Raw genomic sequence first — 14,277 nt, forward strand, 5'->3', positions numbered from 1 at the left:
TAGAGAGAAAAGATAAAAAACTAAAATGACGCGGATTTTTCGCCTGTATGTAAACGAGGCGTCTTCAGCAAAGAAGGAACAGAGATCAAAACTAGAATAAACTAAAAACAAATAAAATCACCACAAATATTAATAAAAATACAATTGTTGCAACTGATCCACATAGGTCACAGAAGCTTTTAGAGTTGCTTCGATGAGAACACCAAAGCAACTGGATAAAAAACAATAAATATGACAATAAAGTTAATTATTTTGTTACAAAGTAATCGTTTTGTTAGCTATCATTGAAGCAATTCGTCTTGGTCTGGTAATTAATTTCGTCCCCTAGTGATTTTGTAAAATCTTAATTCCCTTACTAACCATGTTTTTTATAACTTCCAACATCTGCAACTAAAAATGGTACTTTTGGTGCCATTTCTCAAGTGGAAAAGCTGGGGCTCACAATTTCCTTCAGCCCTATGAAAAGTTCACAAATACAACTCCTTTACAGTCATAGAAAACTGTTGCCACTACCTTGTTGAGAGAAATCTCACGTGTTTTTGGAATACCCTTGGCATTATCGCAGTTAGTGGTACCAGGAAGGTAATTAGGATCCAGGATTCAGAATTCAAGCATGTGGATTATGAATATGCAAAGTTGCGTTGGTATCGAGTGGGCCATTAACAACAATCGAAATTTCTATGCTTCAAAGTCAGGTTATACGGTATAATTTCACGAAAATTTGGTACGGAAAATTTGCTTAGATTTTGAAAAACTTGAAAATTTTGTAATAAAAAGCAATTACTTCTAGGATGCCAAGGAAATCGATGCGATGATAACTTTAGAAACTATTTCTTAGTATGCACTTCATTTTGGATATAGAAGAGTGCATGTTTTATTGCTTACTTTGTATGGCATTGAAGCTCTAAAATATATTGAAAGGATAATCCCAAAAATTTTGAAAAATCCAAATTCCTGTAAAAAATGTTGTTTTTTTAAATTAATTTACTATTCAGAAAGAGCAATAAAATTATTAAGATTTAAATTTTCATGAGCAAGACACATAAATTTCGAGACTTAAAAGTTGAAAATTTGGGGGATTAAAAAAAAACAAGATTTGTTACCTAACTGTTATGCATTTTATTTTTAAAATGATCTGTAAAATGAGTGTTTGTTTGTATCTGGAAGCGTATTTAAAAATTTTCTCTATAATTCTTTTTGTAATTGTAAAATCCTCTGTTACAATTGGTGTCCAGTATGTAAGATTCCGAGAAAGTGACCAGTTTTTTTCCGCGACAGTTGTTGTAATGACAGAATTTATAAAAGCTGCTGTATGTTTCTTGGTCGTATTGGTTCTAGAAAAGTTTAATATAGTCGGATTTGGACGGACTATCAACGAGAAAATAATAAAAAAACCAATTGATCTGTTAAAATTATGCCTTCCCGCATTTATATCCGTTATTGTTAACAATCTATTTTACTTGGGAATAACGAATCTTGATGTTGTCACTTATCAGATTACGTATCAGATGAAAATTTTTGTTGCGGCTGTGTTTACGGTTTTGTACCTGAAGCGGAAACTATCGATTAGACAATGGATAGCTCTCATCATTCTTGTGATCGGAGTTATTCTGGCACAACTAGCACTAAAATCAAACACCGATGAATTAGCTAAGAACGGTAAAAACACAGCGATCGGTTTTGTTGCCGTTGTTGTTGCCTGCATCATATCCAGATTTGCTGGTGTTTATGTTGAGAAAATCCTCAAAGATCCTGGCTCTTCAATATTCTTTATCAATATGCAGTTCAGCATTTTGTCTTCATTCATCTCATTGATCGTCTGCTTCATCTTTGACTGGAAGCCAATATTTGGCAAAGGTTTCTTTTTTGGGTATGATTGGTTTGTTTGGGGTATTGTATGTCTTCAAGTTATGGTAGGTTTGCTTATACCAGCAGTTCTGAAATATGCTGATAATATTTGGAGGACCATTGGAGCATCAATTGCTGCCATTTTATCTTCCGCTGTTGCGATATATGTGTTTGATATTCATTGGACTGTCCAGTTTATTATTGGAGCAGTTTTGGTTATTATATCAACCTTCCTTTATATGGATATGCCAAAGAGGAGTAAAGAGACTCAAAGTGAAACAGCATCAGAAGAGAGGGGAGGAGGTATAGTCTAGTATTTTAGCCCTTTTAACCCCGTAAAGAAACTCCTAGTTCTTTAGCTCCGTAAAGAGACACAAAGTGACACAGCGTCAGAAGAGAGGGGAGGAAGCATAGTCTAGTATTCTGCCCTTTTATACCAAAGCAAGGATTACATCGCGCCTAAATTAATAAAATCAACATAGCTTAATATTGCTAAATTCATTACCATATTGGGTAATCTTTTTTATTTCTGTTTTTCTAGTGGTAATTTTGTTAGACATTTTGGCTCTTAAACATGACATTAGAACTTTAAATTTCCTCTTGAATGAGCCTTGCCCTAGGTTTTTCTTTACTTGGTGGTATGCTGTTGCTAAAGGTGATTTCTTGAGCCATTTTCTATATATTGTTTTGAGTTGTGCTCCCTATTCTTTTTGATCTGTGTTTTTTTTTGCATTTTCTTTTGATCTGCAAAAAAAAGACAGTGAAGTTTAACGTTCTAGGTTTTAGGGAGGCTATCTTTGTAGGGGCCATAATTCTAAAGATTTCACTAAAAACCTAGTTCGTGCAATTATGAACTTTTTTCTAAATATCAAGAACGATTCTTTTCATTATGAATTAAGAAAAGGCTTTGTCCAAGAAACGCTTTTCAAAGAAAATTAAAGAGTGATTGTAATGAGTGAAACGACCATAAATAAAGTCCTACGCATTATAAGTCAAGCTTACAGCAAACAGAGATTTCTACGAATGAATAGATGAAACCAAAAATAAACAGAAATAAATACGGTATGAATAATTAGAGCTTTCGGGTGAACATTTTCTCTCTATGGATGGTACCATTTTACAAGTCAGACATTTTACAGAATTTCATGAGTCACTGGTGAGACCCTAAAAAGACCCTAAAGTCACTAAATGAGACCCTAAAGAATTTATAGAATGCCAGAAGAAACATTTGACAAAAACTTGTAACAAAAACTACTGTCACTTTTTACAGAGTTTCACTAATACACAGATTCAGAAGGTTTTCAGCGAACCTTTTAAAGCCCCATTTTAGTCTGTATAGTGGCTTGTCTTGATTACCAAATAACAGTCATAAGAATCCTCTACTTTTAGCTAATATCATGATTCATGAATTCATGATTTGTGATGCTAGTATCACGATCCATGATTAAGAGGAAAAGCGCTAAAAACATAAAGTATAAAACTATTCAATGATATATATTTTTCTTAGTATCGATGCAAAATGCATTACAGATTCGAACAATATTTGTTTATTTCTTTGTAATGTAAAATTGATTCATTTCCCTAAATTTTCTTCTATTATTTTTTCTCAAATTATTTTATTTGAAAATGATATGATTATTCATTAGTCATGTTAGTTTGCTTCATCATGGTTGAAACGATCGCTACAGCCCAGTAAAGAACAAATGTCAGCCCATAGTAAACGATAATTTAAAAAAGACTTTTCCAAAAAAAACAAAAAAACTGTAAAGTGATAGAAAATTCCTGTTTGAAGCTGATTCAGGAACGGTAAAAATAATTTCGAATTATTCAAATGAAATAACTGAAGAAAGAGAAAACAACACATGACATGAGTATATATGACTGACAGTGTTATAACTGGTTATGTCAATGATTTCATTATGTATCAGCCAAGTCAGTTCACCTCGTTTAAATGACAAAAAATAAAACAAAAACAAGGTAACAACAGTGCAAACATCAATAATGACGTCAGTGAAACTTTTAGAGAGTGCTTTTTCAGAGAGAAAAACTTCTTGCAACCTAATTTTTCTACTTAATTTGTGTTATTTAATTTATCTTATTTGTTGCAAACTTAAGGCCATGCTTAATTTATTATGGCAGACATAATATCTGCTTTTCAATCCAGGCTATCGAAGACATATGCACATGACTTACCCCTTTTAAGCCCTCAGGGCCTTGCACTTGAAGCACCATATTCCTATTGCCAGCATTGAAGTTCCATCTTGACCATACAAAAGTGAATCTTCTTGAAGCAGCAGCTAGAGCTATCCCTTTATAAGAGTGAAGCTCCACTGAACAGTATTTTTTGGGGAGTTCATCCATGCTTCGTCGTACTGCTGGACTTGGTGCGATCTCCAAACCCCTAGATCTGAGAGTCTGTAAATAAGGTGTAGCAAATTAATTAAATTTACGTTTTGTATATGCCCAACAATTACAGAAATGCAACACTTTTGGTTTTAAGAATTGACCGTCAATCACCAAAGGCACAACACCCCAGTAAGTACCGACATTTTTTAACTAGCTTCTTATATCATTTTAAGGACTATTGATCTTACTAAATTAGAGTTCTGGTCACCAGGGCCGATGCTCCCTAAAATCAAGGCAGCAGCTTTCCGATTTTGGAACACAAAAGAATCTAGAATAGGGTTAGCAACTTGCTTGTCCAGGCACCCTAGAAAATCCAATAAATTAAATATTCCTGCATATACGGTGTTATTTGTGCTCTTCGTAAATTGTATTGTATAAATAATTTTGAGTTCCAATTTTTTTTTTTTTTAACTTGGGTCCAAAGTTTTGCCCTGCTTTTTTTCTTCGATTTAAATAACCGTTGATGTTTTATAGACAAAAAAATTAACCCTTATGACTTTACATTTTTGTTCTTGGAAGGAACAGGAGAGTGGAGGTAGTGCATCATCGAAGATTTTCTCCCAGGTTTCTTCCATCTGAACTATTTGCTGATATTTTCCTTGCGTGGCTGTTTTAATCAATAGTGATACCACTAGTGCCCTTGTGTACAGAGGTATTACTATGCTACTGACAATGCTTCATCGCTTTTCCTGAGCCCCAAAATAACAATCCCATTTATCCCTTGTCATCCAGAATTATCTCTAGTTTAAACATACCTTAAATTTCTTAAAGGTCTCGAATTTATATTCGCAGTGGCCCAACCGAGGTCACAAAGAGCCAATTTTAGATTTACGATGTCAATACTTTTAGGCGCAAGGAGATTAAGTGACTGGGAATCTTATTTGTGTGATCCCACTACTACTTTTTCTTTGATTAGGAATGCTGGATAGCATAGGCCTCCGTAAAATTTCTCCACATTCCAGTCATTATAACTATAGTCCACTTAGATATCGCCATTTTTGTGCTTTTTAAGCTAATCTGATTTTAAAGGCTTTAAGTTATATTTGACTTTAATAGTTTAAGTCATGCAACATTTATTAGACATTGGTGATCTGGAAATCGGTTTTTATTTACACTTAGATTTCATATTTCATTCTGGTCGAGGAGGGAAACAAGCTTTAAATATAGCACCAAAACTGATCAATTTTAAGGTAAAATATAAAAATTGTAGGAGAAATATGGATATTTAGGGGGGTGGGGACATCCAAGTGCAGCATAAAAAGAAATGAAACCAATTTTTATGAGAAAAAAAATTAGAAATATTTTTTTATTTTACTATTTATAGTAAGTATTAAAAAAAATGTGATATACAGTTTGAAACAATAAAAAACGAACTTGTACAGTTTTCACGATTTTTTAAAGATTAATCATGCCTCCCTTTCAGTTTAAAAAGTAAGATTTAAGACTTCATGAGAGGGTAGAAAAAGGAAGGTTTGAAATAGATTGGGATAAAGGAGGAGCATGCGTAGCTGTGTTGGCCTCAGTTGGCCTGGTGCTGCATTGAGTTGTTAGTAGTAGTAGCAGTCCCATGATTAGAGCATTTTTTCACATGCTAATACCAATAAATCGCCCTGTCCCTTATACCCTGGATCAATTAAAATGTTAATAAAATGACATTACAAAGGGGTAAAAATAGAGTTATGTAGGGGTTAAAAATAACTGCATATGTTATTAAAACGAATAGATAAAAGCGAATAGACTAAAAAAAAACTAATAAACGAAAGTGAAGAGCAACGTCAACACATAGGCTATACACACAACAAAATACACTTGTGGAAGCATACTGGATTCATCTCCGCTTAGCAAAATAGATCTTGGAGTCTGATTCCCTTCCTCATGCCACAAAGTGGACGGGAAAGGAGGCCCATCGATTAATTAAATTTCTACGAGCCATATAAGGATGCACAATATTTGTAGGTCACCAATCGACAAGGGAACGAAAACCACTGCATATGAATTATGTGATTCAACTTCGGTTTTGACAAAAAAGGACAGGCTCAACACGATTTCACAGAATTAAGATGTTACAAAGAGCAATGAAAACCCCTATATGGTCATATTATTGTTAAGTAGCTGTGTGTTAAATTAAATAGCCCTCGAAACATATTTATATTTGCTTACCTCTATCAATTGTGACGCAGTCATTTTCTTCATGAACAGGTCTTCGAGTATAATGTCTGGCCCATTTTTAGCATTTCTTAAACAAGTTTCATTACCCTAAAATTGAAAATAAGAAGAAACAGTATTGTGCAAAGTTTGTATTTCTGTGGTATTTTCGGTTTAACATTTATATAATTATAATAGTGCTTTGATGTTTTTATGATATTCCTAAAATAAGATAATGCTTAACAATGAATTGCAAATGAACTAAGATTAAGGCCGTATTAAGGTGGTTTAGGTATATTTCAAAGTAGTATCCCCCTAGGAACGTTAAGGACATGCCCTCCCTTTTTCCCAGGACATGCCCTCCCTTTTCCCAAAGAATTTCTAGGATATTCCCTCTGACGTCACGGCAGCCATAGAGAAATTACCACTAGATTTATAGGACATGTCCTCTGAAGTCACTGCATCCCTGTTTCTAGCGGTCAGTTGTTTCTACCGGAGCCTTGTTTCTAGGCAGAATTCCCCTCCACATGTCATGAAATACAATTAAATGCAATTTGTCTATCTATGTTCAAACATACCTCCCCAGGTGAAAACTCTCCCCCACGATGTTTTTCCAGACACTTATACGAGATCATCTCCAAACATGCCTACCAACTAGCAAGACTCCCCCACGTTGCTTTTCTATTAAAAAGTCTTAGAGGCTTTTCCAGGTGTCCCCTTAGAAGATCCCTATGTGTTCTGGGAACTCTATAAATACCCAGAGTGAGGACAATTACTCATCAGTCTCATATAACCCGTTAAAGACGTCACAAGTATCTGAAATAATGGATAATTCCTACAATGAAGTAAGTGTCCTTCTCTCTAGTATAGCCCCTTCCCCCACCAATAAAAATCTTACATTTTGCTTTGTTTATACTCGTTTTAAAGCATAAAATACCTTCTTTTTACCGTCTAATAACCCTACCCCTCCCTTCATTTGAAAACAATTCATCTTTTCAAAAAGAATTATTCTTTTACCCAAAAAAGTGCTTTTCTGCAATCTCACCTCTTAACGCGTTTAAAACCATGAAACTATTAAATTTGATGCTTCTCTTTGTGGTTTAAACAGAAACATGTGTCAATACGTCCCAATGTAGAAAAGGGTGTCTTTTAAGAAATGACACTCAGAAAGGGTGGTCGGCAATTATGTCCTATGGATATTGAACCATTTACATAATTCTAGGTTGTCTGAAAGAGGCTCTATTTTCTGCAAAATTATTGAATAATAGAGGCATTTTTATATGATATTTTTGGCCCTGGAAACTGCGCATAAGGAAGGGATGCTAACAGCCTTTAGAGTTGACATTTTTAGGTACTTTTTGAAAGGGCTTATCTTGGAGGAAATGAAAGCCATTATTCCCTGCCTATTCAGATTTATTCTTTTTTTCTAGTAGATTTCTAGTCTTACTTATGCGTATTATGGAGATAATAAAGTTTCTTTTGTTTTTTTTGTGTGGGGGGGGGACGTGAAAACTAAGGTTTCTGACTTTGATATAGAAGGCTAGAATGCAATGAATTTAATTTAGGGGGGTGGGGTGGTGGTAAAATTAGACTTTAGAGTGTCTCTGGCACTCTAAAGAAAGACATTTATTATTAACAAAGGGGAAGGCTTGCCTTTCTCGTCAATTATACCTTATGAGGGGGATGGTCTATTTCCAACTGGCTTTGATGAAGGCAAATACTTCTTTTATGAAGAGAAATAATAGATTTAGTTAAATCTCTGCGTAAAATAGTTAAATAAAAAATTTGCGTTATATTTAAAATAGATGCATAGCTGAGGGGGAGGGGATATTTTTCTAAATGGTCAAACAAGAACACTGTGTGTCCCCCCCTTTAATAGGGTCACATGCAAGCCTAGCCTAAAGACAAATTATTGTCTACCATTTTCTCTATAGCGTCCGATTTATTTTACTTTTTTTTAAAGCTTTAGATATCTGTGTATAAAGGGACGATTACTGTTGCTTATTGTTTGATAAGTTGATTTCTAAGCCTAGCTTATTCCTCCCAAATTTTAATTTTTGCTTTCTTGACAAGGGGGGGGGGCCTATTTAAAAGCTTAAGAGGGTTTCTGGACAAACTTTAAATATTTATAGGAAGAAAAAGGATTCTGTTTTCTTTGACCATTGTAGGGGGTTTCTAGAAGGGGACACTAATTTAAAGCATATTGTGTTTTCTTCTATAGAAGGAGGATGCTATTTTATAGTAAATTTTGACTTCTCTTCCCCTCTCTCCCCCTCCAAGTAAGAGAGCTAGGAGCACCAGCCCCAAGTCCTGTGCAGAGGTAAGAGATGGCTGGTTCTTTTACGTCCCTAAAACCTCGCAGGAGAAATGCAGTCTCATCTATGCACCCTCATGACATCCCAGGACCATCTGCACGAGCTGTGAGACATATGCAAGCTCCTGCCCATTGACCTGCTGTGCAGCGTATGCAAGCTCCCGCCCAGCGAGCTACAGTCCCATCTTTGCAAGAGCATTACGTCGATAACCCGCCTACACAAGTTCCGACTGTAAAACCCCGTAATGTTACCAGTCATTATGCGCTCTCAGGATCATCCAGCACCCAAGACCCAATGTTAGCAGAATCTGAAGAGGTAAGTATATTTATTGACACTTTTTCCAAGCTAGTTTCTAGCTAGTTTACTTTTTTTCAAGATATTCCTGTTCTAATCCTTTCTTTCAACCTAAGTTCTTAGTCTACTAGAGGCATTTCCCCACCTCTTTCAGACCTTGAATGGAGTTTTTTTATTCTTTTCAGTGTCCCCCTTCCCTTAGTTTTACATACTCAGGCTCCCACAGAAATACCTACAAATAATGTAATTTTTTCAGGCTTTAAGTGCATACTTTTGACTTTTCAGCTTATTTACGTCCCGTTAGTTTTAAAGATTCTGCTCCCTCGGAAATAAGTAAAATAAGCCTGCTCTTCAGTCTAATAAAGTCTATTTTTGAACTATTTTCTTATAACTTTATATTCTCTTCCTACTAAAGGCATTTCCCAGCCTCTTTCTGGGCTTGAGTGCAGTTTTCTATTCTTTTAAATGTCTACCTATGACTTTTCAGGTTCCATACCCCCTCTAAATAGGGCTGTTTTTTCATCATTTTTAGGTCAAAAAAGCTATTTTTTACCTATCAGAAACATTAATTTTTTTTTCTGTTTTTTAGATATCTTTGACTTTTCAAATTACACGTACCCCTCTCCCCTTAGTTTAATAAACTCATCCTACAGAGATAATGACATTTATTCACCTTTTCTACCCTTGCTAGCTTTTAATCTGTTATAAATTCTTTTATTTGCTACTCTTGCATTTCCAGGTTACATGCCTTTCGACTTTTCAAACTTTAAAGTGCATACTCGCTAGCTTTTGGGAGGGGTTATTCGCTAAGAAAGTTATTTCAGGGCTCCTAATAACAGGGTAGATATAAGAGGACCCCCCTGGGGGAAATGAGGACATTCCTTTTCAGAATATAGCTAAGAATATGACTCGAAGAGTTTAGGGATATATGACCCCCCTCCTCCTGTTAGCTCTATTTATACCTAATTTGTTTCATCCCGATTTCAATCAATTAATGGACAATGTATTGAGCGAGCTTCTAAAAGCTGTACCAACGGAGGACAGCACATAAAATAGCTGCAAGGGACGAGGATGTGCATAATACAGTTCCCCCTTCCGTAAGTTTTGCAAGACTATTATTAAATACATTCAAAAGCGTTTATCAGTAGTGTGGACATGGGGGGGGGGGTTAAAGAACGGAGGTACCTTTCAATGCTTCATGATACAATGATACATTCCAATGAGTTGTGGGGGTTCAATGAGTTCAAGGGCTCATGGTACCCTTTCATTTTACAATGATACACTCTAGTGACTAATATGACTTCTATATTCGTTCTCTCTTTTTCATAGGGCCAACTGTTCTAATGAGCTGATGCTCTTATTATTCTTGTAGGTTCACACAGTGATATTGCAGGAAAATATATAGCTGTCACCCTCTCAATTTCGTGACAGTGTATATGAAAGTGAACATGAAGGGGGTTTAAGTGCAAAGGCGATTCCGGCTAGTTTAGAGTTCCCCGACATTTATTTAGACAGTCTTGTGGGGGATCTCCACCTCAGCAGTGAATTTTTGGACAATTTATTAGAAAAACTGCCACCTAGCGAGGTCGAGAAGGTACTGGAAGACGTAGTACCTGCCCCTCACAGTGAGAGTGATATGGGGAAACAGAGTGGAGCTGGCTCTCCTCCAGTATGGCCGCAACTGTATGTATCTGATACCGCTTGGCGCAACATTCACGTGTATGGGGCTAAGTTTGGCTATCCAAACTTAGCTCAATTCCCCATCAAGTGGTAGTATTCACACGCATCCTATAGACACCCCAGACTCCTATGTCAGCATGATTCGGGCACTTCTCAAAAACCATATGCGGGAGGCGGGAGGGCAAGCGGTATAAAAGCATCCAGCGCGTTTAAAATCATTTTTAAAAAATGCAGGTTTGGGTCAGTTGCATCCGTGTCACATACAGACAAGAATTCAGATGCTGCATCTGGACTTGCATAATTTTGAGGGTTTATTTTCAGATTGGGTGGGTGGAATGTTTAATAGGATGAAGGGGTATAATAAGAACGGGAGTGGGTTTGTAGTTTTATTTATAGAAAAATAGGAGGTTAACATAATTAAACTTAAAAAAAATTTGTTTTATGAGGTGGGAGGGGGAATGTTTTTTAATATAGTGCAAATTTAAAGAGGTGTCAGCTTGTACAACAATTCTCTTTCGATACGGGCTTGGAGTGTTTTAAATATTCAGTCCTTGCGGCAGGACATAAACCCCGGAAGATTGGTGCCGCTAAGACAATGTTGGATGATTGGGAAATTATTGGCACTGGTGAGGGTTCTGAATTTCCAAAATTAGATTTTAATTGTTTAAAGGGACAGTATCCAGTTACACTAAAAGGGATTTACATTTTTTAAAGGGCAAATGAAAATTAAAAAGTTGAGGTTACAGTTTTACAATTTGAACAGGAATATGAAGATGGGGAACTTAGTAATATAAAGGAGGTAATATATTCCGTAAGAGCACCGTCCATTGAATCAGTGAAACACTGGGTATGGCTTTTCTACGAACCTGCCAAAGATCCTGAATCAATTGGGCACTCTTTTCCTATACTACATCTTAGGAGAGTTTTAAGTTAGGGTGAGAGTCAAACAACGTGCTGTTACTGTCCAATGGGTCTGTCAGCTTTTATTACCAAATTAAAATTAAATAATCATTTGAGACACTGCAAGCGTCATGGGTACCAATCTGTGGAAACTGTTTCAGGGTTCAATGCCACCTTGCGGTTCAAGGCTTTCAGAACATGCTGTTGCAGAGCAACAAGATATGAATGGACATTGAGGCTGCGCTCACAGATGTGTCCGATCCGTCAAACTTGAATCGTGCTTCGAAACACGAAGCCATAGCAATCTGTTTTGCGCATGCGCGAAGAAATTAAAGTAATACCATGCAATTGGTAGATTTTATCGAGCGGTTGGGTGGAAAGCATTGTGTTGGTACAGCTATGGTTGCTCTTATTAAAACAGCAAATAAGGCAATTTCAAGGTTGTGCTATACACATTATCCAATGAATCTATCACCAGAAGATGAGTTGGTTATTCAAAATCTAGACATTTGTTGGGTATATAAAAAGAAAATGAATGAGGGGATACGAAAGCCAGGGACCATGATCATTTAAGGCAAGAAATTTCATCTAGGGGAAGTAACTTTCGGTGGGTTGCTTATAAATCGTGCAATGTAAATGTTAGACAACAATACTTTCTACCGGTTTATATGGACAATTCCAACTACGATTTGAAATTCATATTACCAGCGTTGGCACGATCGCAGAAAGCTGAAGTTGTAGATGGTGCATGGGTAGATGGTTATTTTTCATATAACATCATACCAAAATCATCTGAAAAGTTGCTAGTCTTAGAATTTAAAGGACAAGCAATGGATAATGGTAAAACGTTCTTGAATAGAATCCGTTTTCTTGATTTCTTTAGTTTTTTCCCCAAATCTTTAAATCAAATCATTCAAGTACAGAAAAGTGAAGATTTTAACAGCTTCCCCCTCCTCAAAAAGCACTTTCCAGATGAGGAACTGTATGATCTATTACCGTGTAAGGGCATATACCCGTGCGAAAATAAATGCAGTATTAAATAAAACATTGCCGCTGGCAGCGCCATTTTAGAAATTTTGGAAAAACTCATGTTGGAATTTTATTGCAATGCGTGTAAGCTTTAATGGCCGGGGATGAGACAAGTTCAGGTGTATTATGGAGACACCGATTCACTCCTGTTGAAAATTAAAACAGATAATCTGTTACACTATTTGGAAAACGGAGAGTACATTAGCTCTCGGATGGATTATACAAACTGGGATGAGTCCCTCTATCCGGGACTGGTGAAACGCCATAACCCTAATCAATTGCTTCAATTATAATCAGAGATGGGGAGGGATTTGGTATCGCATGAGGTATTTCCCGGTCCGAAGGTTTACTGCGTGGAAACGCACAATCAGACTACCAAAAACGTCTGCAAGGGGGTGTCCTCGCACTATGTAAAAGAAAATTTCACCATGAGTAATTATAGGAACTGTATAGACAATAATTTAGTTCCAAGAGCGCGTGTCATGGCCATTCACTCTTTAAAATATAAAAACTATACAGTTCGGGTTGAAAAAAATGCCATGTCGACCATATTGGACAAAGTCTATGCACTCAAGAGCGGTGTGAATGTAATACTCCATGGCCACTACCTGACTTAAGATCGAGTTGAACATGTAGATTTTAGAAAGTAACTCAGTCTAGAGAAAGATATATAGTTTTGGGGAGGGGGGTTGTCTTTAGGGGGAGCAGGGTCATTTTGTCCGTCGCCAGCTCAGCACTTCCTTTTTCTCCAAGTGTTTTATTTTTTTTTCGTTGCGCAAAGCGGTAATATTCAAGTGTTTATTTTAAAGTGCCTATTATTGTTACCACACCGGCCCTGGGGACCTTCCGTCCGTAATGGTTGCCGGCCCGTTATCATGTCGTTGAAGGAGCTACTTGGAAAGCGACATTTATTTTCCGTGCTAGCCAATTCAAAACTTCGACTTCGGAAAGCAATACTCAAACATAGTATTGACAAGGAATTTATGAATCTCTTATCCAAGCTTTGTTTAAATTTAACTGTAGGTAATGTTCAACTGTGAGATGGTGTTAAGCAACAGACAAAGCAACATCGCTCACTGGTACGTGCTCTAGCTTGAAAGCTAATTGTAAAAGAAAACGTCTTGTTAAAGCAGGTGGTAATTTCTTTTCATTGTCACTACTGATAATCACCAGACTTGTAAACACTATTATCTAGAAATGGCTAAACCCTATAAATTGCCACAATTTGAACTTGTTCTTTCACGAAAAGAGCACTCTGAAGATAATCTTGATAAATTTATTAACAATGAAAAAATTGCCAATGACTAAAAATTAATTTTACTCAAAATGCCCGTCGACGTATCAACAAAGCTAAACCTAATCGTTAAAAACCACTCAAAGTAAATGTCATTCATCAACCTTCTGAAAGTAGTGAAAGTTTTGACACTTTGAAAAAAGAAGATTTATTAACAAGTGTTGTAGACTTGTTGCCTCCATCCTATCATGAATAAAAGACTCTTGGCCTTCCTTGCTGAAAATTAACAAATTGACGAGAAAAAGAATGAAGTTATAATCCAGGGCAAGAGTTACAATTTAATTGATTTGTTATTGGATCTGATTTCAAATCGTAAAAGAGTCGATTCCATCGATAGCCATTTATATGGCTATCAATATGATAATC

At 36.2% G+C, this 14,277-nt stretch overlaps 1 protein-coding gene and 1 pseudogene across 1 annotated transcript in view; one reads left to right on the forward strand and one right to left on the reverse strand.

The window, feature by feature from the left end:
* Positions 1-1,286: 1,286 nt before the first annotated feature.
* Positions 1,287-2,162, forward strand: LOC148940914 (UDP-N-acetylglucosamine transporter pseudogene; annotated as a pseudogene).
* Positions 2,163-2,175: 13 nt separating this feature from the next.
* Positions 2,176-14,277, reverse strand: part of LOC148940915 (dynein axonemal intermediate chain 7 homolog) — a 59,249-nt gene continuing 47,147 nt past the window's right edge. Inside the window, exons 5-7 of the mRNA XM_089105107.1 lie at positions 6,415-6,510; positions 4,042-4,263; positions 2,176-2,307 (exon numbers count right to left, since the gene is read on the reverse strand). Coding sequence (XP_088961233.1) covers positions 2,176-2,307; positions 4,042-4,263; positions 6,415-6,510 — 450 coding nt within the window. The remainder of the gene's footprint in view (positions 2,308-4,041; positions 4,264-6,414; positions 6,511-14,277) is intronic.

This window comes from Artemia sp. Qi Xiang Cuo, chromosome 19, assembly GCF_049724085.1.
Source record: "Artemia sp. Qi Xiang Cuo chromosome 19, ASM4972408v1, whole genome shotgun sequence".
In the NCBI taxonomy this organism is placed as follows: domain Eukaryota; kingdom Metazoa; phylum Arthropoda; class Branchiopoda; order Anostraca; family Artemiidae; genus Artemia; species Artemia sp. Qi Xiang Cuo.